Source organism: Cryptomeria japonica, chromosome 3, assembly GCF_030272615.1.
Source record: "Cryptomeria japonica chromosome 3, Sugi_1.0, whole genome shotgun sequence".
NCBI classification, from domain to species: Eukaryota; Viridiplantae; Streptophyta; class Pinopsida; order Cupressales; family Cupressaceae; genus Cryptomeria; species Cryptomeria japonica.
The window spans coordinates 863,955,960-863,983,586 of NC_081407.1; the positions used below are offsets into that span (position 1 = coordinate 863,955,960).

At 37.1% G+C, this 27,627-nt stretch overlaps 1 protein-coding gene across 3 annotated transcripts in view; it reads left to right on the forward strand.

The window, feature by feature from the left end:
• The first annotated feature begins 1,977 nt into the window (after positions 1-1,977).
• LOC131029314 (uncharacterized) overlaps positions 1,978-27,627 on the forward strand; it is a 214,915-nt gene continuing 189,265 nt past the window's right edge. Inside the window, exon 1 of one of the 3 annotated variants that reach the window (XM_057959771.2) lies at positions 1,978-2,536. In XM_057959771.2, the coding sequence (XP_057815754.2) occupies positions 2,187-2,536 (350 nt within the window). In that variant the 5' untranslated portion in view covers positions 1,978-2,186. The remainder of the gene's footprint in view (positions 2,537-27,627) is intronic. The other 2 variants (XM_057959765.2, XM_057959760.2) reach the window with 2 other exon arrangements.

Below are 27,627 nucleotides of genomic sequence, written 5' to 3' on the forward strand. Positions count from 1 at the left end.
TTCTTCTATATTTTTTTATATCAAAGATATTCAAATTGGACATCTTACAACAATATTGCTTTTAGACCAAAATAAATAAATAAGTTAACACTCCATGAAATAGAAAGAAAAACAAGAGAGCAACACTTAATAGATTGATTTCACAATTCCAAGAAACAAATAAATCCCACACTTTATATAAAATAGTGTGAAATATAAAATAATAATATATATTTTTACATTTCTTTTAATTAATATTGATTAAAGTCTCACACATTTTATCTCTATAATTTATTTTTTAAAACATAAATTAATTTTAAATGTATTTTCAATTAATATCTTTATTGTTTAATTGAATTTTAGAGGTGTAACCTTATGTAATAGTACAAACCTAAAAATGTTCACAAAAATTATTTAAAAAAGGAATTTATTTTTTAAATAATAAAATTAAAATTTTAAAGTAAAAAACATAAATTTGAAGTAAAATAAAATAACACTTAACTAAATGAAATAGCATAACATTATATAGATAAAAGAGCTATTTGTTGTTTTTAATCTATTTATTTATTTTGTTGTTCAAGTTTAACATTAGTAGTTTAAATAGATAATAAAATTTAATAGTCATATAATTTTTTACATACAAATAAATAGGAATTGATTGGCCCCTTGTCTATCAAATATTAAAAAAATGATAAAAAAGTGTTCATAGAGGACCAATATAACTACAACACTTATCAATGAGAGCCTCAAAGTAAAGAAAAGAAAATAGCTAGGAAAACCTTTGAATAGTAGGTAGAATGAGCAAGAAAACCACTCTAAATTAAAAAGAATAAAATTCCTCAAAATATTAGAGGCTGAGAGAAAACTTGAAACCCAAGGTTGTTGAACCAACACCTAAGATGTAAATGTAAAAAAAAAAGAAATTAAGAAATACAATACAAAATTATAAGAAAGCAAGTTGACTTTTGTAGCCAACTAGAGAAGATTCTAAAAACCTTAACATCATGCTTCAACATTGAGCTACAATAATCATGTGTAAGAGTTGAACTACAAACATTGTAAGTTAGTTAAAGAATTAAAATGGTCCCATGGACAACTTCTTGATGCTTCTTCCTCTGAATGCAACTATTTTCAATTAAAGAAGGTAGTATTAAAACATCAATTGGACCTCTACAATCGGGCATCTATACGTAATACAAGAAGAGTTTTGATTATCATATATAGATCATTGCAAAATAAGGTAGATTTTGGTTATCATCCCCACAAAGTCCAAAATTCTTTCTATAGGATCTTAAAATTAAATTCTTCTAATGAAATATCATAATTCAGAAATTTATTCTCTCAAATTCATTACAAAATTTAACATATATTTGAAATTTGCAAGATTTGAAATAACATTACTTTGAAGCTTACAAGAATTGAGACTAACATTTCTTTGAAGTCTATATAAATTGAAACTTTTCCTTAAGGCTTCCTATTATTATTATGAAAGTTTCTTCTCAATCCAAAACTTCAATGCATTTAATAATGACTAGAAGAAACACAATACTTTAAATACATGTAATGATCCAACACCAAAGAACAATACTTTAAATCCATAAAACATACAACCAAATATAAATAAAGATCATTTATCCAAAATCAAAATCCATAAAACACACAAACAATGTATAATGAACAATCTCTACCCAAAGATCAAAATGTAGTTTATTAATTAAATTAATAAAAATCAGAATATAATTGTTTTGGAATCAGACATGTACATGTGATAAAGCAAGAATTAAACTTTGCTTAGCAGAAGACTTACCCAAAGATACAATGCATTATATTATATATACACGTACTCATTTCTATTTTTAGAAAATAGTTTTTTTTCAGGGAAAAAAGGCAAGCCAGGAGAACCACAAAATAGGAAGCATACTCCGTATGCTTTTTTGCACTCCATCCTCTGCCACTCATCATATTGTTACCGTTGGAGACGTTTCTCAATATTCATTAACGTAGAATAGATAAATACGGAAGCGTATATACGACACTCAGATATTCCAAATTGGAGGAGAATAAACGAACGAGTGCAGTGAAAAATATCACGCAATCACTCTGAGCGCCCAATTCCAGTTAAACATGGCCAATTGGATTAAAACATTCGAAAATTCCTGATATCAGACAGTGCAATTGAGCAAAGACAACGTCCATAACATAATAAAATGAAATCTCCACCATCGCCATTGCAGTCACCTGGAAAATGCCACCAAAAATTGGCGCTAGAACCTCTGTATCTTCAAGTAGGAGGAGGCACCAAATTATTAGGTTATGGGGAAAGGCTTTCAGTTTTATGCGAGTATGGCGCCAAGTATGGCAAAGTCAGATGCACAGTGGGAAAAAAATCGAGCAAAAAGGGTTTTGAATCAAATAATATTCGTAATGTAAGTCTCTTGTCAAAATTATATGCTGCTACACAGTCGTCCTCGGTTGACATCTTTCCTGAAGAAGAAGAAGAGGATATTGACGATGATTTATCTCGTTTCAGAGGTTTGGTGTTAGACCTCTATTACAGGTGTGAATATGTTAAATCTTTAAAGTGTAAAGTGTATGAAATATTAAAGTTTTTTTTGTTGTTGTTTCGCAAACGTTTATTTTAATATTTCTGTTGTTAGGAGGTGCTCAACTTATTTTAGTTTAGTTTTTTTGTTCGTTTATAATTTTAAGGAATATTGTTGGGGTTTGATTTAGACTCTGCTCTAGAAGCTGGAGCAATTTGTCGAAATGTATTTAGTTTTTTGAATTTTGAATTTTGTTATGGTTATCCAATTGTCTGCTGGGCGGGGAAGGACCGCTATAGCGTCAATCTTGCTTTGCTCCCGACCCCACCACCGGCAGAATCGAATTTTTCTTGCTTGGTTTGTAATTATTGTGTTGGAGGTTTTAGGGTTGAAACAATCTGTAAATTTTTGGCGGAGATTCCACCCGCCTCCTTGGGCTAAAATACCAATATGTACGTGGTAACTCTCGGCAAAATTTGCTTGGCTAAGCTGCTATGGTGTGAGGATAATTCTTTATGGAACAAAATTTGCCTGGAAAATTCCCCGACCAGAATCTGCTGTTACTGGCCATGGGCTAAGCAGAAACTTTTCTGGGTGTAGGCAGGGGAAATGGGCTGTGCAATCTATTGCACATTGAGTTTTGCCTGTAAATTATTGAGACTAACACACCTTGCCATAAGAGGGGCAATAATCGGATTGGGTTTTTTGGAGAGAGGATCAGCAACTAATGCTAGTCACATAACTCCAACTTGACAAACCAAACATTTTCAATCAATGCTAGTCATACGATTTCAACTTGAAAAGCTAAACAAACAATATCAGCAGAAACTCTAAATATGCTTAAAACTCCAGCATACATTAGTCCTTCTAGTGGCAAATAAACTGAATGGATAATGTCAGCAATCAATTCAATGGTCATAATAATCTGGAATTTATCATCGTAAATGAATATCTCTGTTCCCAAACTGAAACTGCTCTTCCAAATGACTAATCTTCAAACCTCAACATCAACTGTCTTCCTCAAGCGGTGAAATTCGATTTCAAGCCAGTAATTGACACTTAACTTGGCAAAAGGTGAGTTTGGTATTTCTAAAGGAGAGGAGATTCCTATGGTGATAAGCTGGGGACATGTATCCCTATGCTATGTTTGTTTGGTTATGTTGTCCTTCGTGATTGATACATTAAACTTATGTGAATCTCACTGCTTCCTTTCTACATCAAACCAATTTCCCCATTTCACAAAGCTCGTGCAAATAGAATGTGACACAATTTGGTGGATATGAAAGAGCTAAAATAAGCTCAATTTTTTTTTTGATCGATAAAAGTCAGCTTGAAGGGGCTGCACCCCTGTATTGAAATTACAAAAAACAGTTACATTATGTTTAGTTCATATCTGCAAATATGGCAATAGTGCCTCGCTGCCACGCTTCTCCACCCGATGCTTCTTGCCCGACTTCCAGGGGCAATTAGGTCCGCACTCACTATGGTCTGCATTTGCCAAGATGTTTTCCATTTCCTATACAATTGGCTCCTCATCCAACGTTTGCAATTCTCTTACATTTGTGCTTTCCAGGTTCTCCTCCTTGATGAAGGCCTTCAACCACTCCAAATCTTCTGTTGGCATCAAATCTAGATTGCACTTCAAAAATTGCACCCCCTTCATCACCCCAGTTCTAAACTTTGGTAGCTCTTGTGGGTTCGTTGAGAAAATGAGTGGGAAATGCTCAACAATGCAACCATTCTTTCAAATCATATGGTAATCATGCGGAAGAGGGATACAGGCCTTTGACTCCACATTATTAAGAACATCTTCCATTTCCCCCAGAAATATCCTCCAAATTAACTTGTCACAAAGTTGCTAAGTAATTTCTGGATTTGACTGTGTGAATTTTTAGTATTACCAACGTTTCGGATCAAACTCCATGATCCATCATCAGGGTGATAGCAAGAGAAGAGAGTAGAAAATATGATTTGTCACAAAGTACCGCAGCCATCTCCTTTGATTCCCCAGTGTTAAGAACTGACACCAGAAACATGGCCGAGATGTTGGAGTTAACTCTATAGAAGTGGTTCGACCTTAAGATGCATTCACCAAGCACCATCTTAATGGCATGAACGACCAACCCATAGCTCATCTTAAACACCCTGAGCATCCTTTTCTTAGAAACTTCACCTAGAAACCCCATTTGCCTTTTGCCACAGATTAGTTGAATTGGCATGTCTATTTTATTCGGCTCACCAACTAATTTTTGCGAAGTGGCATTTGGCATGGTCCTAGAAATAGCCAGGCCCAAATTCTCCACATTTCTAACTCAAACTTCCCAACACCTCCAATGCCGAATCATAAATGCTCCCGTCATATCACCCGCTGCTCACCATTTTCATGTTCGTAGTGTCCTTCCTTTTCCTCTCCATTCCACTTGGAGATGCTACAAAGATCAACCTTACCTTGCAATCATTCGGATTGCATCACTTGCACAATGCCTGCCTTCGTAGTGTGCTTTGCCAACTCTTCTGCCACCCCATTAGCCTAACTATACATGTGGCTGACCTTGAAAGCCTCAAACTCTTTAAGAAGTTCATCAATGGGCACAAGTCATTTCTCCAAATGCTAGTTAGTAGTGAATCCTTCTTTGATGGCGTTGATGTTGAGGCGTGAATCTCCTTCCGAGCATTTCTTGCTCACCTTCTGCTCCTGAGCACATTGCAAAGCCATTAGTGCCGCCTAAAATTTGGCCTCATTGTTCATCCCTCTTCCTAGGTATATCGACTTAGATGCTATGATACACCCTTGATGGTCACAAAGAACACATCTAGCTCTACATTCACCTGGATTGCCCTTGGACGCACCATCGAAATTCACCTTGAGCCATCTCTCCTCCAGTACCTTCCATATGGCTCCCTTTCGGGGGTCAGCAGTAGGATTAACTCACTGAACCCCATGAACAGGGGAAAATAAGCTCAAATTACATATGTACAACTGCAACGAATTTTCGCATAAAGTGAATCTGGTTTCTTTTTTTTTTAGGGTAAAAAACAATTTTATTCAAGAACTAATAAGATCATATAAACCACAAAGATTTCCAAATGGAACATACAAGTGATCCACCAAGGAAGTCTATGTAATGTCCCCGATTTTCGGCCTGGAATTGCTTGTGTTAGATTTTTGGAGAAATAAGGGAAAATTATTTAATTTAATATTATATAAGTTGTCTCATTATATTTATTTAAAAACATACATGAGATGACTTTATATTTTATTAAATTAATAAAGTGACTTAAGTATAAAATAAAAATAATTAAAAAAAGTCACTTAAGAAATATTAAAGTGTACGTACCCTCTTCTAGAAGGAATCTTATGATAGGTTATGAAAAGAATAAATAGAAGAGGGTAATTCATGGATGGGCATCAGTTGTTTGTTATCTCTTCTTGTGTTGTGGTTGTGGAGCCAAGGGCTGTCCGCAGATTTGATCTTAGGGAACGATACCTTCCTTCGATCTGCATAACTGAGGAGGTGAAAGACCCTCCGAAGGGTTGCCTTGAGAGTGAGGAACATTCAGTTCTTCACATTGAGCTAATTGGAGTTTTAATATCAGTTCATGGTGGACGAATTTGAGGAGTCTTCAGCTGTTGGGGTTTGGTGATTTCAGCTCTTCATTGGCTTGTATGTGCATCGATTTTTACTTGAAGGCTAGATGATTCTATGGGAGGTTTATTTGGAGGTTAAATTGTGGAGAGATTGCATCATTTCAGGTCTGAGACAAAATTAACCAGTCCCTCTATGCACATCAATTTGCTCATATGTCATTATGAAAGCATCCTTTCAAGGATTTGTTGACAGCGATTTCATCTAGAGGGAAGGGCGATTCTTTGTGAAGAAGATTGAAGGGGTTGAAATCAGTGTTGAGCATCCATTTTCAGGTCTGCAGAAATTTGTATCAGACTGGCAGATCACACATTGTTTGAGCTTCAAACTTCATCTTGATGGATAGTGCTTCACTCTAGGGGTTAAGGCGATTTGTCTTTGACAATATTTGGAGGCTAGTAGCAGAGATATTGTTAATTTCCAGACCCTCCATTATCAGCTGCAGGGGCGACTTGAGCAAGAGGTCGAATTAGCACTTTGGAGTGTTCTTTGACCATGATATTGTTTGCTTCTTATAGGCGCTTTATCCCAGGTTCAATTGCCAATTAAATTTCTTTGTAATTCTCAGTTTGAATGCATGAGTTTATGACTGTCATTTGTCGTCAGAAGTCTGAGAGTTAGTAATTGTTATTAGCCCATGTATTTGATCTTTTTAATGTCCTTTCAAGCTATCATATGAATAAAGGTTGAAGGAGTTTATGACTGCATCTTATATGATTAAATTCTGAGGTTGTATGACAACTATTTGATATAATGACAGCTAGTAGATGTCCATGTTTGAGAGCTTGATTTGTCTTACAATACATCTAGGTTGCTGTCTAAGCATTCCAGGATTAACATACTTTTATTTCAAGTTGTTGGTGAATGTTCTTTCATGAAAAATTAGTGTTTGATGTCCCTTATATCAAACTGAAACTAAGACCAGCAGACTGAGACCCTGTTAGCTAAGTGTTTGACAATATATGTAAGCCAAAAGATCAGAATTTTATATCAGAATTGGCAAGGGACATTACAGTCTATAAAACCACCAATCAATAGTCATGGAGGGATGGAGACTCCGTTGGCAGTCAGACCCCACCAAATTGAAACTACCTTTCATGATCCTCATGAATAAGCTTAAGAAGTTGCTGAGATTTCTCATGATCTAAACCATTCCAATTACCAACATCCAGCCATGAATTCCTTCGGAAGCTCACTTGGCAAGAGAGTTAGCGACCCTATTCCATTCTCTTGAGATATGCACAAAGGAAATTACCTCAAATTGTGTGGCTAGGCACATGATCTATTTAGCCACTATTGGAACTTTCTATAGTTTTGAACAGACACCAAAATCATTGAATCTGTTTTACGTAGGACCTATCTTCCATTGAATAGCATAAGCTCTTTCCAAAGCCTTAACAATTGCCCAAGCTCCCATTTGTTTATTAGAATGAGAGCCTATAAAAACAGAGAAAATAAAATGGACCAAACCTTCACTATCTTGGCCTATTCCCCCATTACCAACGTTGCTTAGATTACCTCTAGAAGAGCCATTGGTATCAATTTTAAGAACTCCACTTTGCAGAAGACTCCATTGATCTATTAAACTTCTTAGAAATTTGATTCTGATTACTAGATCAATGTTGAATAGACCAAGAGAGAGAAATCTCAAAGCTTTTGACAATTGGCCAGTTTGACGAAGTGAGAGAATCATCCATGTTAAAGTTGGCTTCAATTGTCTCCTTAATCATCAAACCATACTTGTAAGACTTTGCACTAGCAATTTTGAAAGATTCTATGATTTTGCTGTAACAAAATCTGCCAAAAGATGAAAGAAGGACGAATGTGCTAGGCAGCAAGAAGAAAAGAGGCTGAGGTAGGAAGGTGACCCAAACTATCCCAAAATTTAGACACATAAGTAGTGTGAACAACATGTCTTCTCCAAAGCTTCCGCTAGAGATCCCAAATTTCCTTTGGAAATGGGCATTGAAAGAAAAGATGAGAAGTGCATTCCTTGCTCCTATCATAGAAAAAGCATATGGAAGGTCCCTAGAAACCTCCTTTCGGAATGTTATCCCATGTGAGGCATTTATTTCGACTCAAGAGCCATAAAATGAAATTGCACTTGGGCCATCCAAACCAGTTCCAAATTCTCCTCCACTAGGGAAATTCAGCCTCTCCCCTTTTTTCCTATTCAAGATTTGATATCCAAGAGCATTTTTTTAAGTCACAGTCCTAGGCCAGTATGTTAGAGACCTCTAGAGAAGAACAAATTCTCTCAGCCAAAATAGAAGCCAAAGTATCTTGATCTTCTAGAAACCCTCCCTTAGGCTAGCTTTGTGGCTCTCGCCACCTATGAATATTGGATCTACCGAGGGGAACCTGATATTTAAAGTCAACAACCTTGGATCAGTTAGATTCTAGGATAATATTACAAAGAGGCCAGACTTGGGGGAAAGACGAGAGGATAGGGGGATAATTATCCCAAGAACCTTCCTAATATAAAGCTTTATTACCTTTATTTATTATCCAAAAAAGCTCCTTTTTAATAATCATGTCACCTTTTTTGATGGTGCCCCAAATTATGGATCCTTTCTTGACCAAGTCAATTCTAGGAATGTCCTCGTCAAGAACCCCTTCGAGATACTTAGGATTGAGGATTTTAGGCCAAAGCTAACTAGGATTTTTGCACCATCTCCAATATAATTTGGCAAATAAAGCTTGACAATTGAGTTTTGATTGTCACAATCAATGGTCCCCAACCTCTCTAGCACCACAAACAATATCCAATTCATGTGGCTCCATTTTTGCCTATCCAAGGTTTTGGCCAATAAAAACTTCTTAGAGAGAGCATCAAATTCCTTGAGAAAACTCTTAGGAGTTGCCAAATTAAGAACCCATAAATAGGCAATGCTTAAAAAAAAACCACTAAAAAATCTAGTGGTTAACTCTTGAATGAAGTATATCTAAGATGATCTTCCAGTGATCTCTTATGAGACTTCCAATTGAAAGAGGAATCCCCAAATACTCCATAGGCAGAGACCCAATTTTAAAATGAAAAATATTTCCTATCCTACGTTGAATACAAATTTCCAGGTTGAAGAAAAAGGTTCTAGACTTATACTCATTGATCAATTGACTAGAAATAGATATGTAAATATCTAAAGCCTTTATGAAATTAATAGCCTCTTCACTCTAGCCATCCTCATCAAAGCCATATCATCAACGAATTGAAGATGAGATAGGGAAATAGAGTTCTCTACCCAAGACCAACCTTGTATGCCTCTTAGCTAAAATATCGTTAGCAACGACCATTAAAACGAATTGTTAAGGAGAAAGGTCTCCTTGTCTAAGCCTATGAAAGTTGGAAAAAGGGAAGAGGGTATACAATTGATTAACACAACAAAAGTTGCCAATGTCACACAACTCATTAACTTGTTTGACCCACTTTGTACAAAAAACATAAGATTATAAAATGTTTTGTAGGAAAGGCCAATTAACCTTGTCAAAAGCCTTTGGCATATCTAGTTTGATGAACATAGCCTTTTCCTTCAAAGTAGTCATAGAGTGAATGAGTTTAATTGCCACAACAATATCATCCAAATTTCAATGAACCTTAAGGAATCCATCCTGTTTAGGGGATATGAGAATACTTCAAATCTTCAAGCATTCCGCAATAATCTTGGTAATGATTTTGTAAATGACATTGCAAAGAGCAATAGGATGAATGAGTCAAGCGAATAGGTGTTTTCATTCTTGAGAATCAAAGCAAGAAAAGTGGAATTAATTGCCCATAGCACCGTTTTATTCACTTGGGATTCCCAAAACCCACTTCAAGCAAGTCAAAAATTACAATCTCTCAAAATTCTTGAAAGAATTCAATTGGAAAACCATTAGGGTCCAAAGATTTACATTTCTTCATTTCAAAGACAATCGACTTAAGTTCATCCATTGAAATAGGGTTTGATAGAGACTGATTCATATCATCGAAGACAAGGGGAGGAATACACTCAAGAATAAGTCTCTCATTATCCACATGTTGAGGTCCTTGCTGATTAAATAAATTAGAGAAAAATACTTGATAGCTTTGCAAGAAATATCTTGGAAAGAAGAAAGGGTTTTTCCTTGACAAGAGATGAGGGAGGCTATAACATTACCACTTCTACACTCCTTCAACGAGGTATGAAAAAAGGAATATTCCCATCTTGCAACCAATCGATCCGAGATTTATCTCAAAAAAATCTCCTTCCAAACCTCCCATTCAGCCATCTCCTTAGAGAGGGAAGATTCCTCTCTCAGAAGTTCATCTATCAAACCCTCATCATTAATTTGGAAGGCATCTTCCTATAACTTGCTTGAAGATGCTTCTTATTTTGAAAGAATTCCCAAAGGTAAACCTATTCCATTTTTTGAACCTGTACTTGAAAAATTGAAGGCACTTGAAGGAGAACATGGCCATGCCAAAGCTAGGTTTCCTTTCTAATTGCAAACCATCCAAATGATTATATAGATCCACGTCCTAGAGCCACATTGGTTGAAATTTGAAAGGTGGATTTCTCAGCATTGATAGCGTCGAGGAGTGAAAGAGGATGTGCCAATGATTAAGACCCCGTCGAAACCAAAATCTGAGAGTAGGAATTCTAGTTGTAACCAAGCCAAAATTCAAAAGTAAGGAATCTATCTAGCCTTTTAGAATAGAATCCAGACCACACCTTCTATTGGTCCAAGTAGAAGTTCCATTTGTTTGTTTCACATCTATGAGATTAAGAAAGGATATGTTGTCCCTCATCAAGGTAGAGGAAGGACCTAGATGCTCCATACCTCCTCTTTTTTCATCTAGGGTAGTAATAGAATTAAAATCATCTGCTAAAATTCAAGGCAAGCTAGGAACAAGAGATCAAACAAATCTAATGTGAGTCCACAACAAAACTTTACTTGACAAACCACTAGGAGTATTGGAATTAGTGAGTAGGATAGAAGCGCTTGAGAAAAAACAAGAGGCAACCAAGGAAATGGGATTCCTACTACCAACCCACCAAGAAGGAGTTTCACTATTTGGATCCCATAGGCATGCCAAACCACCCAAAGTACTTGATGTGTTTTTTAGGACACCTCGAACACATAATAAAATACCAAGTATTCTATCCTTTCTTGAACAAAGAAACCTCATATGCTAAAGAATATGATCAAATGAGACAACTCCAAGGTTTACAATGCGAACACTTGACTTTATGTTGTGGATAAACTCAGTGTGTTTGATATGATCTTGCTGGAATCACAAGGGGACTTACATTTATGAACACTATTGGAACATGGAATCTATAGTAACGCACTTGGAAAATAAAAGATAAAAGGTGATAAGGTTTAAGAAATGTAAGCTAATCCTAAGAATGTAATTAATGATTGTTGACTCGATGCAATCAAACCAAGCTTTGCGTTGCCATGAGGAAACAACTGCACAAAGATGGTGCAATCTCTCAAGGATAAGCAAATGATTTTCATATCAACTATGCACACCAATGTCATGAACAATAAGCATATAGCAATTGAAGTTAAGCTTTAAGATAAGTTTAGTCTAACTACGCATTGCAACTTGCAATCAACAAATTCCAAGTGGTATGAACATTAGGTTTCACCATTCATCAACAATAATGTCTTCCATTCAACTAACGCATCTAAACTGTGAGAAGTAGAGACCATGCAACAAGTTGAACTAGCAAACCAAAATCCACCATGCCTTCAATGAAAATAGTATGTTTATTACATCAAGCCTTAGCAACAATCCCCTTTCCTCCTACTCTAATCTAATTGCGAATTATTTGCTAACTATTAACTTTTACAAATGAGAGAATTGAGCCTTATATAGAAGTCTCTTTACATTTTAGTGGCTCTGATTGATTCAAGATCAATGGCCGAGATTACATGATGAAACCCTAATTAGGGTTTGTTACAACTAACTTAGTTCGACCAATGATAAAATTACATTGTTAAGGACACATGTCCTTATTTAAATTCTTACCAATAGGGAAATTGGTTAGGTATGTGAAATAATATATGGTGAATCACCATGTGTCACTTGCTCCTTCGTGAGATGAATCAGGTTCACTGAACTTGGACATGTTGACTTGTCACATTTTGATTGTCTTGATGATGATCGGATGCCACCTCAACTTGCTCATGCAGATTGTCACAAAGTAGTGATTTTGATTGAGCAATATCTCTTGATACTCAACATTATCTAGTTGCTCAATGTGATGAAGATGGGGGCATATTCCCAAATTGTATCATCTTAGTGATCGGGCATCTAACTTTGCTCAACTCTTCTAAAACTATCTGCTTCTTTGATCATGCTTGGATAATCTCATCTCATAACTTGGGAATTTCATCCTTGTTGTCTCTTTGATGATGTTTGATCACCTTCATGATGTTTGGAATTCCTTGCCTTGGACTTGAATTCTCATTTTAGGGAATCTCCTTGTGTTGTACCTATCTCGCATTCGTCCTCATTGTGACACAAATTCGTCTCTCCTTAGTGTAACTCTTGAATGTTGCAATCACCTTATGTATGTGCATCTTGACCTTGGAGTCTTGGATTTTTGAAGAAAATTTTAAGACAATTGCAATTGAATCCTTATATTGATCCTCACACTTGCCTTGTTGAAGTGTTCCTTTCTTGATGACTTTGATCTCTTGTTTTGTGAAGACCCTCATGTTGAACGCAATCCCTTGTTATGGTTGAGTCTTTCTTTTGATTCACCTCCTTCTTGAATGTTATCCTTTTCCATGTTGCATTTTTGATGTTGTGATGACATTTCCTTGATTTCCATATTGAAATGCGAATCTTGTGTCCACCTTGGAATGGTAGTCCTTGTCTTTGCATTATTGAGGCTTAAGTCCTTAATCCTTGCATTAAAACCTACAAAAGAAACACATTTTGCATCATTTATCATGTGATTGCACAAAATATAAGACTAGCATCTGACAAAACTGAGAATGAAAATCCCTAGGTTTGGAAATGGTGTTGCTGATTGGAAATTTGGTAAAATTGAAGACAAAATTTTGCTCAGATCAGAATGCCCTGTAATATTCCTCTTAATTTTTTTGGTTTTTAGCAATAAGAGTTACAAGCAAACACCATAACCCGTTAAGATTAGAGAAATAATACAAACTGCTGAAAGGGAACCCTTCCACCTTTTGTTCACTGAGAGTCCAATCTACGGTGTTCTGGGGATTGTTAGCACCATAAATCAAACTGAAATTACAATGCACGGGCAGCAAGCCAACCCCTTCTGCTTATCCAACAGGATAGAAACTGAACTCTTGGCGGTAAACCAGCCAAGGGAAAAATAACAAGAAACTGAAACTCAATCACTCTACTGTGTATTTCAGCAGGAGGACATTACCTTATGCTATCATTCTACCGCATATTTCTGCAGGAGGACAATTGCATAAAACTTATCACTCGACCACTTATTTAGTGGGAGGACTAAGTACATAAACTGAATTACAAAGCAAGAAGGCAGCTAAGCCAGCCTCTTTTGCTTATGCAGTGGGAATTACAAATAAGAACAAGAAGAATGATTGATCAGTCCTACTGAAACAATCTTACAAAATAGAGTTATGAGATAAGATAAGAAGCTTAATGCTGATCTCAAACAATCCACTATCAAAATCACACCACACTTGAACACTACTACTGCTCTAATTTTGCAAGCTAGAAAACACACTATCCGGCCACTACCGAAAACACCAAAACACTCATAACTTTCTCAAAACTAACCGGAATCACACCAAATAAAATGCAAATGACAAATATAACCTGGACGATGAAACATGAACATAAAACCTGCAATCTAGTCGCCTCAAAACAGAAGCATGCACCCCAATGCACCTCTGGAATGGTACGACCCAGCTGAAAGGTATGATTTGCAACTAAAAATCCAATTTGCCAAATCAGTGGCTATAAAATTGCAGACTATATCACCTCCATGCCACTGTTTGATAGAGCCAATACCCAGAATGAAGGAATCACTTGGTCAAGAGGTATGAGCAAAATAAAGTTTCAGCAACTCCGAGACCAGCAGCAAGAAAACACTCCCAAATCCACACAAAACACTCCACATTCAACAAAAAACATAGCTAAGTACTATCTCAACAAAACACTCTCTAACAACACTGGAAATACAAGAAACATAGCTAAGTACTATCTCCCAAGTACGAAACTGAGACTTAGCTAGGAAGACACACTTCGAAGCTCAGATTTCAATCGCCAAACCGACAGCATAACAATGCAATTTCATAAGATAGCAAATGAGAGGCCAAGCACCTGTATTTATAGATTTTTCCCTCTGAAATTCAAATGTAATTGCTCCCAAATTCGCCCAAATCTCATTGCATTTCATTTCGCTATCACATGGCGTCCAATTTACATTTCATTTCATTACCAAAGTGGGCACCCAAGTTGTATTTAATCAATAATTAGACAAGTTCGAACTTGCCTAAGTCCTCAAACAATAACTTAAGGCATTCTTCAAATTTCAATGCCTAACTTAGGAAAATAACAATATAGATGGCAGATAAATATTTTCCCCTAAGTTGCCCACAATACAAATAATCAATAATAAAAATAATTAAATATCAAACCTTAGGATAAGGAATTAATATTTAATTAAATAAATTATAACTCCAATACTGATCAATACCAAAATCAAGGATGAAGTTGTGCGATGAAGACCACTGAATTGTGCTGAGTCAGAACCCTGTTCGAGGCTGCTAAAAATAGAAATGCTCAACACATCCACTTACTAAAAATAGTAAGTCAAGAAATATTGCTCCGAAAAAAATGATCTTCGCACCTAGAGAAAGAGCTTGGAAAGCTCAATAGGATTGCATCATCCAAACAGCCAAACCCTAACTTACTAAAAATAGTAAGTTCTTACTTTACCAAAGAATCAAATGCATGTTATGCCACCACGGAGTTCATGGAAAACCCAGAAGGAAACCATAGACAAAACTGAAGAATTCCCTCCTAGTAAACCCTAAAAAGCTCATGCAGAACTCCAGAAAAGTGGGAAACCCTAATTCTCCTTTTCAAATAGCCTATGGTGGTGCAGGGCACCCAAGGCATATCTCAGACTCTTGAAGAGTCACTAGGTTGTAGTAAGTGTTTAAAAGGGTGTAATCATGGTGTTGATCCTTTGGATCCACCTAATAATGTTTTTTGGTCCAATTTGTAAGGCTAAGAGTCCCAAAGGTACCTTAAGACAACCTTGGGTCTCATTAGACCAATAGGACCTTAGAATAGGATGTCATATGTCTTTTTGATATTGTTTTAGCAAATAAATGACTTTAGAATAGATCCTAAACATGTTTGAAGCTTGGAGGATGCAAATTGCCAAAAGTTGCAAAATTGTCAAAAAATGTTGTCCACAACTTTTGCAATATTGCTCTGAGAAGTTGCATTTTGGTTCTAACGGTCATAACCATTCAAAAGGTGGTTAGAGTCGTTGGAAAGGGTCTATGTAAGCATGTGAAACCTTCGAGGTGAAGGTGGGAAGTGAACGGATGTTGTTTTGGGTGGAGAACTGAATGAGAAACACTGAATTTCTTGAGCAATTTTGGTTTTCTGAGATAGTACGGTACTTTACGGATTGCCAAATCAAAACTCTGGGCATGGAATGATGTTAAATTGAATCATCTATTGTTTTCCTATGTTTGGAGTTCACTTGGTGACCGGAGTATTGGTTTTGTCTTCTTTCTGTTCTGACTGGTCTAGAAACCCTTAATTTCAGGGTTAGTGCAGAGATTGAACCCTAACTTGTCTTTTCTGCAATGGAATCTCACGGCCACTTGGAAAATGCAAGTTAGGGGAGTGTATTGTAAGACCCTAAAGGCTCAGGACTGGAGGAGTTTGTCTGTTGCTTCAACCACCAAGTTCTAGGCTAAATATCTCTATGTATTTAGCCTAAGCGATGAGGCCATTGTGTGGACAGTCAACCAAACAAGCAAGGTGACCGGTTTAATAGCGGATCCTGTTCTTTTGGAGGTAGGAGAACCTAACCAAAGTGCTGCATTGGTCCTATGCACCCATTCCTTGATACTTGCTTTGTTAACCAAGCCTAATTAGGCGTATTAGGTTTGTGAACATAGTAAGGGTTAGGGTATGCCGGAGTAGACTCAATTCCTGCAACTTTGGGATCTTTTGTAAGCCCAAAAAGGGTATCCAAAACAGTGATTTGTTTGTCTAGTCCTTTGGAAGTTTTGCAAGTTGTTGCCCATAAACCGGCTAAAGAGACCTACTAGGATCCTCTAGCCTTATAAGGGTTTTTAGCCTTGTGGAGATCCCAGAACCTAAATGGTGTTTGATTGTCCTTATATTAGTCATAAGTAAACTATCCCAATCATCAGATTGAGAATTTGTAGACTGGAGACGAGATTTCCATATTTTGGTCAAAATTAAGGAAAGTGTCCCTAAAGCCCAATTTTGGTTGGAGTTGTGTAAGGTCCCTAGAACCTATGGAAGAAGTGTGGGGTGTGAAACACACTTAGGAGATCAGTCCTTCCATCTAGGAAGCCATTGGACCACTTAGGAGTGAGAAATCAATCTTTGGGTGTATTAACCAAGAAGTAGGCCCATTAGTACATTTCTTGCTGAGTACTCTGCATCATACAGGTCTCCGGAATAGGTCAATGGACCACTGAACTAATCACTACGGAGAAGGGGACATTACATGCCCTAACTCTGCCTTGAAAATCAGAATCAGGTCTTGCCCAATTCACACTTAAGGCTTATGAAATTCCCTTAAAATCTGCCCAAATTCGCCTTGATTGAAGTCTGATTTGCAATGCTCTTGCAAAATCTGGACATATTCGCACTAGGTCAAGTCTTCTCTGCTACATGCTTCGCCTAGGTCAGATGAAATTTGCTTGAGGTCTGCTCTGCTGATGATTTACTGCGAATCAGACTTGACTGCCATTTGAATGGGTGAATTTGACCTTGTTTTATATGATTCTATAACCCTTGAATTCATTTCTTCTCCATTTGGCTGACTTGCAACTTTAAGTACTTGAAATTAAATTGTTTTAATGCCTACTAGGTCGGCCAGCAGAAGCAATATTTGCTTTGTTTTTATAAAATTTGAAATTTCTCCTCCAAGAAGCCGACTTAGACACACACATCACCATGGTGGGATTGACAGGGGTATAAGTGTGAAGTCAATTGCTTGATGTTTCCACAACACACAATTCACATTTGATTAAATATTCTGCTCTGCCTATATGCCAATCAGACCTGCACTTAGGTGTGCACCTGATTTTAGGTCTGCCCTTCCTGATTTTAGGTCTGATTCTACAAATAGATATTCCCTCTTTAATGTCTTACACTCGTAGCTTTTGTGGGGATACATGTTTTGAGAGTGAATGGGAGGGTGATAAGTTTCACCTCCCTATGAAAGGAATTCTAAATTTGGATTTCTATTTAGCATCCCTTTTGTGAGAAAAAAATAACCTTTTGTTTATTTTTCATTCCTTGCTGGAGTATTGTGAGAAAAAGAGAAATTTTGAAGAACTTGGAGTTGAGGAGTCTTGAAGTGAAGCTTGGAGCGCTTCATCAGCTCTTGATAATCTTTGGATAGCCTAGAGAGGTAGGTTCCCAAGCTTCCTTTTCGCTTCTTGTTATGCATGTGTAATTGTTTTTGAAAATATGTTGTCATTGATGTCAAAGGAGTGTTGTCCTTGATGTCAAAGGAGTGTCAGATGTGCTAGTCAATTCTATCATTGATGCAATGGCATTCGAGATTGAAGAATGCATAATACTATCATATCATACTAGAGCATTTTGAGTTGCGGAAGTATTGTGGCTAGCTATGGTGATGGAATTAGTTGAGGAATGTTTGTAGTATCACATTGCATCTATTCATGTTGGTGGACATGATTTGGAAAGATTAGAATGTTTGGGGTAAGTTACCCAAGTAGCGAGCTTGTTCTAGTAACTTGTTATGTTACGCATTTCTTCACCATTGAGATTTATGCTCCGTGGTCAGAGAGTATGTCTACACATGTTTCATCATATTCCAAAGTTTCTAGAGTTGATGTTTATCAAACAAAATGTTTGAAGTGACAGAAGGGTCACTGTACTAGTTAATAGGCGGGTTGTTGTTCCGGTTTGATGTGGCAAAGGCTTGTAGCATGTGCTCACCAGAGGTAGCGTGTGGATGCTGTTGGAACCAGATAGGGCTACATTGAACCATGTGGCATGTTCTATTTTTTGGAGTAGCGTGTGGGCTATTGGACCTGGCCTATTACATGTTTGATTGAGGAAATTGTTGTGGCTGACTTGTAGATATTGTTTTTTATGTTTTGGGTCGACATATGAATGTAATTGTATTGCATGTATATAGTGATCTAGGATTTGTCCTAGGTAGTAGTAGTTACTAGAATGCTATTCAGTTAGGTCTTCAATGTAATTATTAGAGTGATTGATGTATAGTATGATTTGATGTAATGTGAGTTGCATTCCAATCATTGTGCGAATTCATCAGAATATCATATGTAGTGTGGGAGAGTTTGAAGATTGATCAGATCAAGCGCAAGTTGAGTTTCCAGTCTTGAAGGTTTGCAAATCATATCTTTGTAAGCTAGTAGGACTGGTGTGTTACCTATTGAGTTGGTGCTTAGATATTTGTGTTGGGGATTGATGTCTCTAGTAGATTGGTGTCTGCAAACACAATTGGGGATTGGTGTCTCTAGTAGGTTGGTGGCTACAAACATAATTGGGAATTGGTGTATCCAGTAGGTTGGTGCCTACTTCATATTGTAAGTGATTAATTTTTGCGAGGCTAGATTTGGGCAATAGATCCAAGAAGCTATTCTCATCGTGGTCTTTCCTATCTTGGGTTTCCACGTATATCTAGTATTCTTTGTGTGGATGTGTGTTTTATGTGCTATTTAATTGCTACATCATTAAGAAGATTTGTTTGAGCTGCATTGAAGTATTAAGGTTTAAGCTTGGAGAAGTTGTATATAGGAATTAATGCTTAATTAAGTTGGAATTGGGATATATCGATTCACCCCCCTTTCCCCTCTCCCCCCCATCCTCATAGTATATTGTGTGCCCTTCAATTGTAAGAAACTGGAGTTATTGTTGACGTGTCTAAAGTCGCATTGCTACGACTCTCTCCGGCCAACGCAGAATAGAATGCTGAGTATCCTATCCTCTCTTGAGATAAGGAAATCCCTAATGCTGTTTTAGTTGATCAATGGGGACGACCTCAAGGTTTCAACTGTCAGGTCATGACTGCAGGATAGCTCAACAGTTTGATGTGTTTTGCTGGAAACACAAAGGGGACTTACGTTTTGCAACAAGCTGGTCAATATTTGATTCTCGAACTGGGAAATAAAAGCAAAAGAGAAGGGTTTAGGAAACTTAAAATTAATAAGATTGTTATGCGGGTAGACAGATTCAACATAACCAATCCCTACTTGGTCAGAATGGCTCACAACCTCACAGGAACGGTGCAATCTTCAAGGGGACTTGGAAGATTTTCAGACTGCAAATGCATGGCTAAGCACCCAATTCTGGCGTAGCTCAGACAGACACCTGTAATTGAACTAACCACGATTTAAAGGCTCAAGCCAACCATACACAAGGATACACAATCAACAAGTTAAGTCTATTTTGGTTTTTCTGGTTTAACAGGGATCTTGCATATCCCGAATATAGCATTTAAATTGGCCTAATAGACTTAACTTGCTGCAAGGAACCTGACAGGGGCCCTCCTAGCACCAATTCTATTGACGTGTCTATAGTCGCATTGCTATGACTCTCTCTGGCCAACAAGCTGGTCAGTATCTGATTCTCAAACTGGGAAATAAAAGCAAAAGAGAAGGGTTTAGGAAACCTAAAATTAATAAGACTGGTATGCGAGTAGACAGATTTAACATAACCAATCCCTGCTTGGTTAGAATGGCTCACAACCTTGCAAGAATGGTGCAATCTTCAAGGGGACTTGGAAGGTTTTCAGACTGCAAATACATGGCTAAGTACCCAATTCTGGTGTAGCTCAGACAGACACCTGCAATTGAACTAAACATGATTTAAAGGCTCAGGCCAACCATACACAAGGATACACAATTAGCATATCCTCAATGGTATGAGACTGAATCCATCAGATACCTACACACCAAGAAGATATATCTAAACTGCAGAAGAAAACCATGCAAACAGAAGAAAACCAAGATAACAAACACCATTCTTCAATGTTTATATATTGATTTTGACTGCCCTTACAACAATTTTTTGCAGCATTTCTATGCTACTCCTAAAATCTAACCTTCTACAATCTAACCTATTCTAACTGAAATCTAACTATCTAACAATAATCTAACTATCTAACCCTTTACAAAACAAAGGGCTCTGCCTTTTATAGATTTTACATAGCTGCAATCTGCCTTCTAGAACCTTGGCAGCCTTTACCCATGCCTACTTAATTCTCAGTTATCCCCCCAACCACCTTTTCAACTACCTATCACTATTTGGCATTAATCGGTCAATTTGACAATTGGAGATAACTGACCTATGTCCCCTCACTTTGAATTCATTAGATGGGGCCCACAGGCAACTCTCTTTTTACAATAAACAATTTTAGTTTTTGAATGAGAATTTCTGGAATTTTTCTAGCTGTATGTTCATCAGAGAATGCACATTTTGTAGCACTCTGTGTTCTTTGTCTTCAATCTCGTTTTCTGGTGGTCTGGTGATGGTGCACTTCCTCGTGCTTCGTCTTGCGCTCTACAACACGTTCCTCATTTCCTCTTCCGGTGTTGCTTGCGATCATGGCTCCTTGACGTTTCAGGCTTTCTCTTGGTTCTTCCCGACGAGGCCTTCGACCTGCAAACGATTAATTTCCATTCCGGATTAATCATTTGAAAAATTTAATAAATTAATTTAACAATCATATTAAATTTTAAACGACGTCGGGCTTTGTCCTGTCAAAGACGAAAGATGTTTGCATAAAAAAATTCCCCCTACGAAATTAGGGTTTTAAAGACAAGATTTAAAAGTGCAAGCTTTTGACGTCTCCTATTCAACATGCGCTAACAAGTTTGGGCCTTTTTGACGTTTCGAGAGTTTTAAATATAAAACACTTTGCTTTGAATTTCGGCCTATTAAGTGAAATTGCGAACTTGGACGTTTTCTTTCCATTTTCGGCTTATAATGGGGTAACTTTTCAAGTTGTCCTCCTATTTCGGCCTATTTGGCTGAATTGCATGATTTGAACCTTTATACCCTTTTCGCATTGAAGCTATTTTGTGCGAATTAAAGTTTGCATGATTTTTTTAAACTTCAAAACCATTAGCTTTTAGCAAAATTCAGACATTTTAGCGTAAATGAGCGATTTTATTTTTGTGTAAGTCGAAGTGCCTTCACTTAAAACTTGCGGGTACGTTGGTCTAAAATGGCAAATTTGTTTTATTTTACGTTTTTCGTGATTTTAGGTTTTGGTCGCAGGTTTTTGGATGAAATTTGTGTCTTATTTGGACTTGGTTTTTGCCTTGGCAAATTTCAAGATTCTTGACTGAGATGGGCGATTTTTTTGATTTTCGGCTTCTTAGGGAGCTTTTGCGTTTAGTTCATTTTCGGGCTACATGGGGATTTTGCATGAATTTGTGAATGATTTTCGGGCTATGAAGACCTTTTGCACAACTTGAAACCCTGGTGTTTTCTTCTTTGAAAGAATCCCGAAATTTGGTCATTCAAGCCGAAATACGCGACTTAGGGTTTTGAAGATTTTCGAGCAAAGTAGACTGTTTGTGCGATTTTGGACGTCTTTGTGCTTTTCGGCCCTAGAGGAATTCACGTTTTTGTATGAAATCGCGCGACTTTATTTTGGTTTGTAAACTTGGGATTCTGGCAAAAGTTTGCGATTTTTGTCTAAACATTTTAACTCCTCACTCACATGAATTTTGGGCATTTTTAGACAAATGGGCAAACTTCTTGCTTTGTTAATGAGATTCGGCCATTTTCTCCCTCTTGCTCGATTTATTGTTTTAAAATTTAAACGCCCTCCAAAATTCGGACCTTTTGATACAAATGAGTGATTTAGTAAAATCGTTTTTTAACTTGCCCTAATATGATACTCGGGCATCTTAGAAATTTTGGGCGAACTTCTTGACCAATTCGCGATTTTGACAAACTCACCATTTTCGGGGGCGTTGAGCGATTTGTCAGGCTAAGGAAATTTGACTATCTTTCTGTTTGCAACTCGACTTTAAACTCGTCTCTGGAGGAATTCAACTTTCAGGTTACACTGAGTGATTTCCAGGTGAATGGCAGTTCTCTTATGGCCCAAGCTTTGTGAGAATTTTGGGCAATTTGGAGGAAAATTGGAGACAGTAGAAAAAACACGAACCCATCATGTAGGCCTCTTTCTCTCTTCGTGAGAAAACTTCAGACACGAGGGTCCCCTGCAAAACAAGGGGTGTGTGTGCATTACGCACAACAATTATATATTGTCATCTCTGTGTTATTTTCTTTCTTGTGTTATTGTTATGTTGGGAAGGGTTGTATGCGATAGGTTCTCCGTCTTGATGAGAGCGTCTTGAGTGAGGTGTAGATAGAGCCTGGACCCTTTATGAGGATATGCATCTTCCTTCGAGAAGGAGAAGCTTGGGTATGAGTACCTTTGGATTTTGGTGTTTTGGCTGGGAGAATAATGTGATGGTTTTGTTATGAGAATATGAAAGGAGAGAAGGAAACAAGATATATGGTTTATATTGGTATATCATCCCCATTTAGGAGAGTTGTTCCCTCGTCTCACCCTATTATGAATCTTAGAGAAGATTCTTGTTTGTTCATACTTTGGGTGGTAAAGGGAGTTTTATTGTTTTGTGTGTGTGAGAGTCAAATGGTAGTGTTGTCCTTGTTTTTTTAGATGTGTGCAAACTTGATTTCTTTGGAGGGCTCCTAGCTTGGGGTTTCCTTGTGAGCAAGCCAACAATTGGGAAGTGAGCTTCTCTTTGATCATTGCAGAAGTTTGGTGTTTTGTGTAGGTATGAAGAATTTGTTGGAGCGTGCAAGTCAAGAAAATGACTATCTCCCTTGTGTCACTGTAACATGTTTTGAGGATAAGTTGTGGAAAGTATTTTTAAATATATTGCGTCAAGTTGGAAAGAGGGAAACTATTTTAATGCATATTATTTAAAATAATAATTACTTCAAGTGTGTTGCTATGATGGAATTGTATTATAATTGAAGATATTAAGGAAATGTGTTTTATTTTTCCATTGGAGAGATTTCTTTACTCAAAATATTCCATGGATGTTTACTCAAACATTTCATGCATATTCAAAAGAAAAATAATAATAATATTTACCTTGTGTTTTATATTAACCACACACAAACACACACAAACACACCCACGCACGCACGTGCGCCACATGCACACACATGCCACATGCATGCACTCACACATACATACAGATATATGCATGTATGTAATTTTATTCTTTATTTGGCAATAGTAATTTTTTTTTCTTATTTTAAATTTAATTATTAATAGTATACTTAGAAAAGTCAAATGTGTGTGCGTGTGTGTGTATATTATAAAATAATTAATTACAATGTCATCTCTACTTTTTGGAAATTAATATAGGCTTAAGATAAGTAGTAGAGAGATTTTGTTGTGGAGATGGGGGAAGCCCCAACTCCCCACAAGTTTGCGGGCTTGTGGGGTGTGGGAGCTTCGCTCCAGCCCATCATGGTGGCGATTTGGTCCCATTGTGGGAGTCAAGACCCTTGTTGGAGACATGGACTCCACACAAAAAAATATCATAAAGCTTTGTTTTTGTCCAAGGGCTAAATTATTGGGCATGACACTCATAAATTGACCAGGGAAACCACAAATGACTTGGATCAACACAAAACTGATCATCAATTTGATGACAAATGAATGAGAGATAAATTTACATTTTGAGTTTCATAGGGGTATAACCCATTGTTGACATAATTATTTTAGATTATGAGATGCACCCAACACAACAAAGAATGCATGGATTGTAATGTCCCCTTTTCCGCTCTAGTTTGTTTTGGGGACTGTTAGCCTATTCCGGAGACCCGTAGGCTAGTCGGACGCAAAAATTGGGGTTTCCTACCTCTGGGAAGATGTTTCTGCAGTTTTGAAGGCTTGCATGTTGGAATTTGTTAGTTTGGGTTTTGGATTCCTTCTGGGTTTTCAGAAGGCTTCACAATGAGGGTACATGCATAGCAAGCTATGGAGTTTGTTTGCCTTACTATTTTTAGTAAGTGGAGGCAGAAGCAATTGAGTTCTCTGGGTTTTTTTGGGTTTTTTGTGAGCTCTGCGATGGTATAACATGCAAACTAATCTGAAGACTTTTTCCAGACTTTTTAGTAGGTTATGACAGTTGCTCAATGTGGTTAAATTGCATTTGGACACGCTTACTATTTTTAGCAGTATGCTATTTTTAGTAAGTGATAGTTGCGAGACACTTACTATTTTTAGTAAGTAATATTTTTAGCATTGCTATTTTTGGCAGATTTTTGTGGTCCAGTTCAGAGGCAATTTCTGGCAATGTAGTTTTCAGGATTCCAGACTTCAGAGTATTTTGAGCAGTATTTGATATATGACAATTAAAGTATTTTTAATACTTTATTATTTTCCCCTTGGCCTAGGCATAAATGGTGTATGACATAAAGGGGGTCGATTTGATATTTAATTTATCAACTAATAGCCTAAGTCTGGACACCCATGGAGGTATTTTTCATTAAAAGGGATTATGACTTTATAATATATGTGATATTCGCTTAAGGGAGAAATACATTGTTGCTAAATAAAATATTTAAAAGTCATTTCCCTAAGTTTATGTCGAGTGCTCACTTATTATATTATTGGCAATTTTAATAAAGTGACTCATCTATGCACTTGGGCGATTTGGGAAGGAGATGGAATGAAATGCAAATTACAAATTTGAGAGAATTGAATGTGCATTTGGATTTGGCGTTCATTTGGGAGTGAATTTGAATTTGAATTTGATTTTGGAGCTTCAAAAACTATAAATAAGAGTGTTGGGCTCTTGTTTTGGGCATCCAGAGAATTTACACTGTTATGCTGTCGGAATGAGTCCAGACTTCTTCAAGGGTGAAAACCTCCTACAGTATCCTTTACAGTTTCAAGTGTGAGACATCACTCCTAGCTGTGGTTCGATTTTGTTGGATTGCTTGGTTGTTTCCTATGGATTGTGTTTGTGTGGATTTGGAGAGTTTGTTTGCTGCTGTAATTTTGGTGTTGCTGGACGTGGTGGCTGAAGCATTGTTTCATTCATATCTCCCTTCTTGTTGATCATTGCATTCTGGGTATTGGCTCCATCCAACCGTACTCCCTGGGCGATATAACTCACCAATTTGCAGATTGGGATGTGGTGATTCTGATTTTTGGTTGCAAGTCGAAATCTACAGAAGGCTGTACCATTTGGGAGGTGCCTTGGGTTACGTGCATCAGTGTTGAAGCTTCCATGTTGCTGGTTTGAGGTTTGAGATTGATCGCCTATGTTGTTAATTTCATTTGTTTCAGTTTTGGTGTGATTTAGAGTGGATTGGAGTGAGTTGTGAGCTTTTCATTGTTGCTGGTCCAGTTTTGAAGTTGCTGGTATTTTATATCAGACTTATTATTTTATGTTTGTGGCTTGAAATCAGCTATAGTTATTGTTGTGAGCTAGTAGTACTTCATTGTAATCATCCTTGTATCATTGGTTAGTACTACTAACCTCTATTATTGAACTTGAAGTGCTCATTGTAATCTCCACTGCATAAGTGGAAGAGGCTGGCTTGGCCGCCTTAGTGTTTGTAATTTCAGTTGGTAGCTTTTGTCCTCCCATTGAATAAGTGGCTGAGTGATCTTGTCCTCCCGCTGAAATATGCGGTAGAGTGATAGTTTTATATATTGTCCTCTCGCTGAAATATGCAGTAGAGTGATAGTTTTGTATAAGTCCTCCCGTTGCATAAGCAATAGGGTGATTATGTTGAATTTCCTTGTTGTTTCCTTGGCTGGTTCACTGCCAAGTAGTTTAGATTCTATCCCTACTGAATAAGCAGAAGGGGTTGGCTTGCCACTCATGCATTGTGATTTCAATTCAGTTTATGGTGCTAACGATCCCCGAAACATCGTATGCTCTCACCCTCCCAAATTGGGCTCTCGGTGAACAAAAGGTGGAAGGGTTCCATTTCAGTTGTTTTGGCTTATGTCTCTAACCTTAACGGGTTATTGTGTTTGCATTGTAATCTTGTTGAAAAAAAATAAAAAATTGCCAGGGTTATTACATAGACACAAGGAGAGGTAGAGGGAAAATGTGATGTTGCGATGTAACAAGCTTTCAATTAAGGTGTCAAAAAGACGAGTTACAAGGTAAGGGAAATACAAAGCAAGTGGACTAAAGAATAGTCCAAGACTATATTTCCTTTCTCTAAACAATGACTAGACATTTGGAATGGGTACAAAAGTCAATATGCTATTCAACAAAAGCATCCAATAACTAGTGTAAGTTTCAAATGTAATGATTAAATATGTGGCATATATTAGTCCACAAATAAATCTTCTAAGGGACTTGTTTCTATCTATGAGATATCTGCTTGTACAACATCGAGATTTCTTTTGAAGCACTCACCTCAAGTTAGAGTTGAAAAAGAACCGGAAAGAATCAAACCATTGTTAAAGTATTGGACAATGAACCCTCTTATTTTCTTCTTGTACTTTGAAGACCAAACATTTGGAAGAAGATAACATTCCCTAGGTTAACAAGGACTTCATTTTCCATAACTAAACATGGCCTAGTAATAGGTTTGGATACTCTATGGGGAACACCCTTGGGATTGAACTCATAAGTATTTGAAAATGCCATGCACTAGCCAATGCTCTAAGCTTTTATTTTACATAATTTACATTAGGATGCAAAGAGTCATGAAATAAGCATTTTGTACATTATACTTTGCTGATTCAAAACATGGTCATAATATTTTGAGTGTCTTGTAGCCACTATTAATGTCATAATGGGGATTTTTAGAGAACATAGTACCTTGCTTGTGTATGCAACTCTCTTTTTGACTTCTCTTTGCATTTTCCATGGTTTTATAATATTTTCTTTCTTTTACTTTCTTTTTCTCATGTGCTAAAACTTACTTTGGCACATGGATTTGAGATATTGTTCAATAGGGATTGTGTAGCCTATGATGCAAACATTTATGCCTTGTAGGACCATGTGGGTTGATATAGATCAATGTTACAAGACTTTGCTAGATTCGGTGAGTCCAGAGGTGAGCCACCTTTGCAGAGTCTCTGGGACTCTAGACTTAGACTCGCTGAGTCTTGGCAGTCTCGGCGAGTCTACAAGACTCAATAGATTCGCCAAGTCCTGAGCCTAGGACTTTGCTGCATAGTCAAAGGAAAAAGTGACAAAATGATGAAAAGACA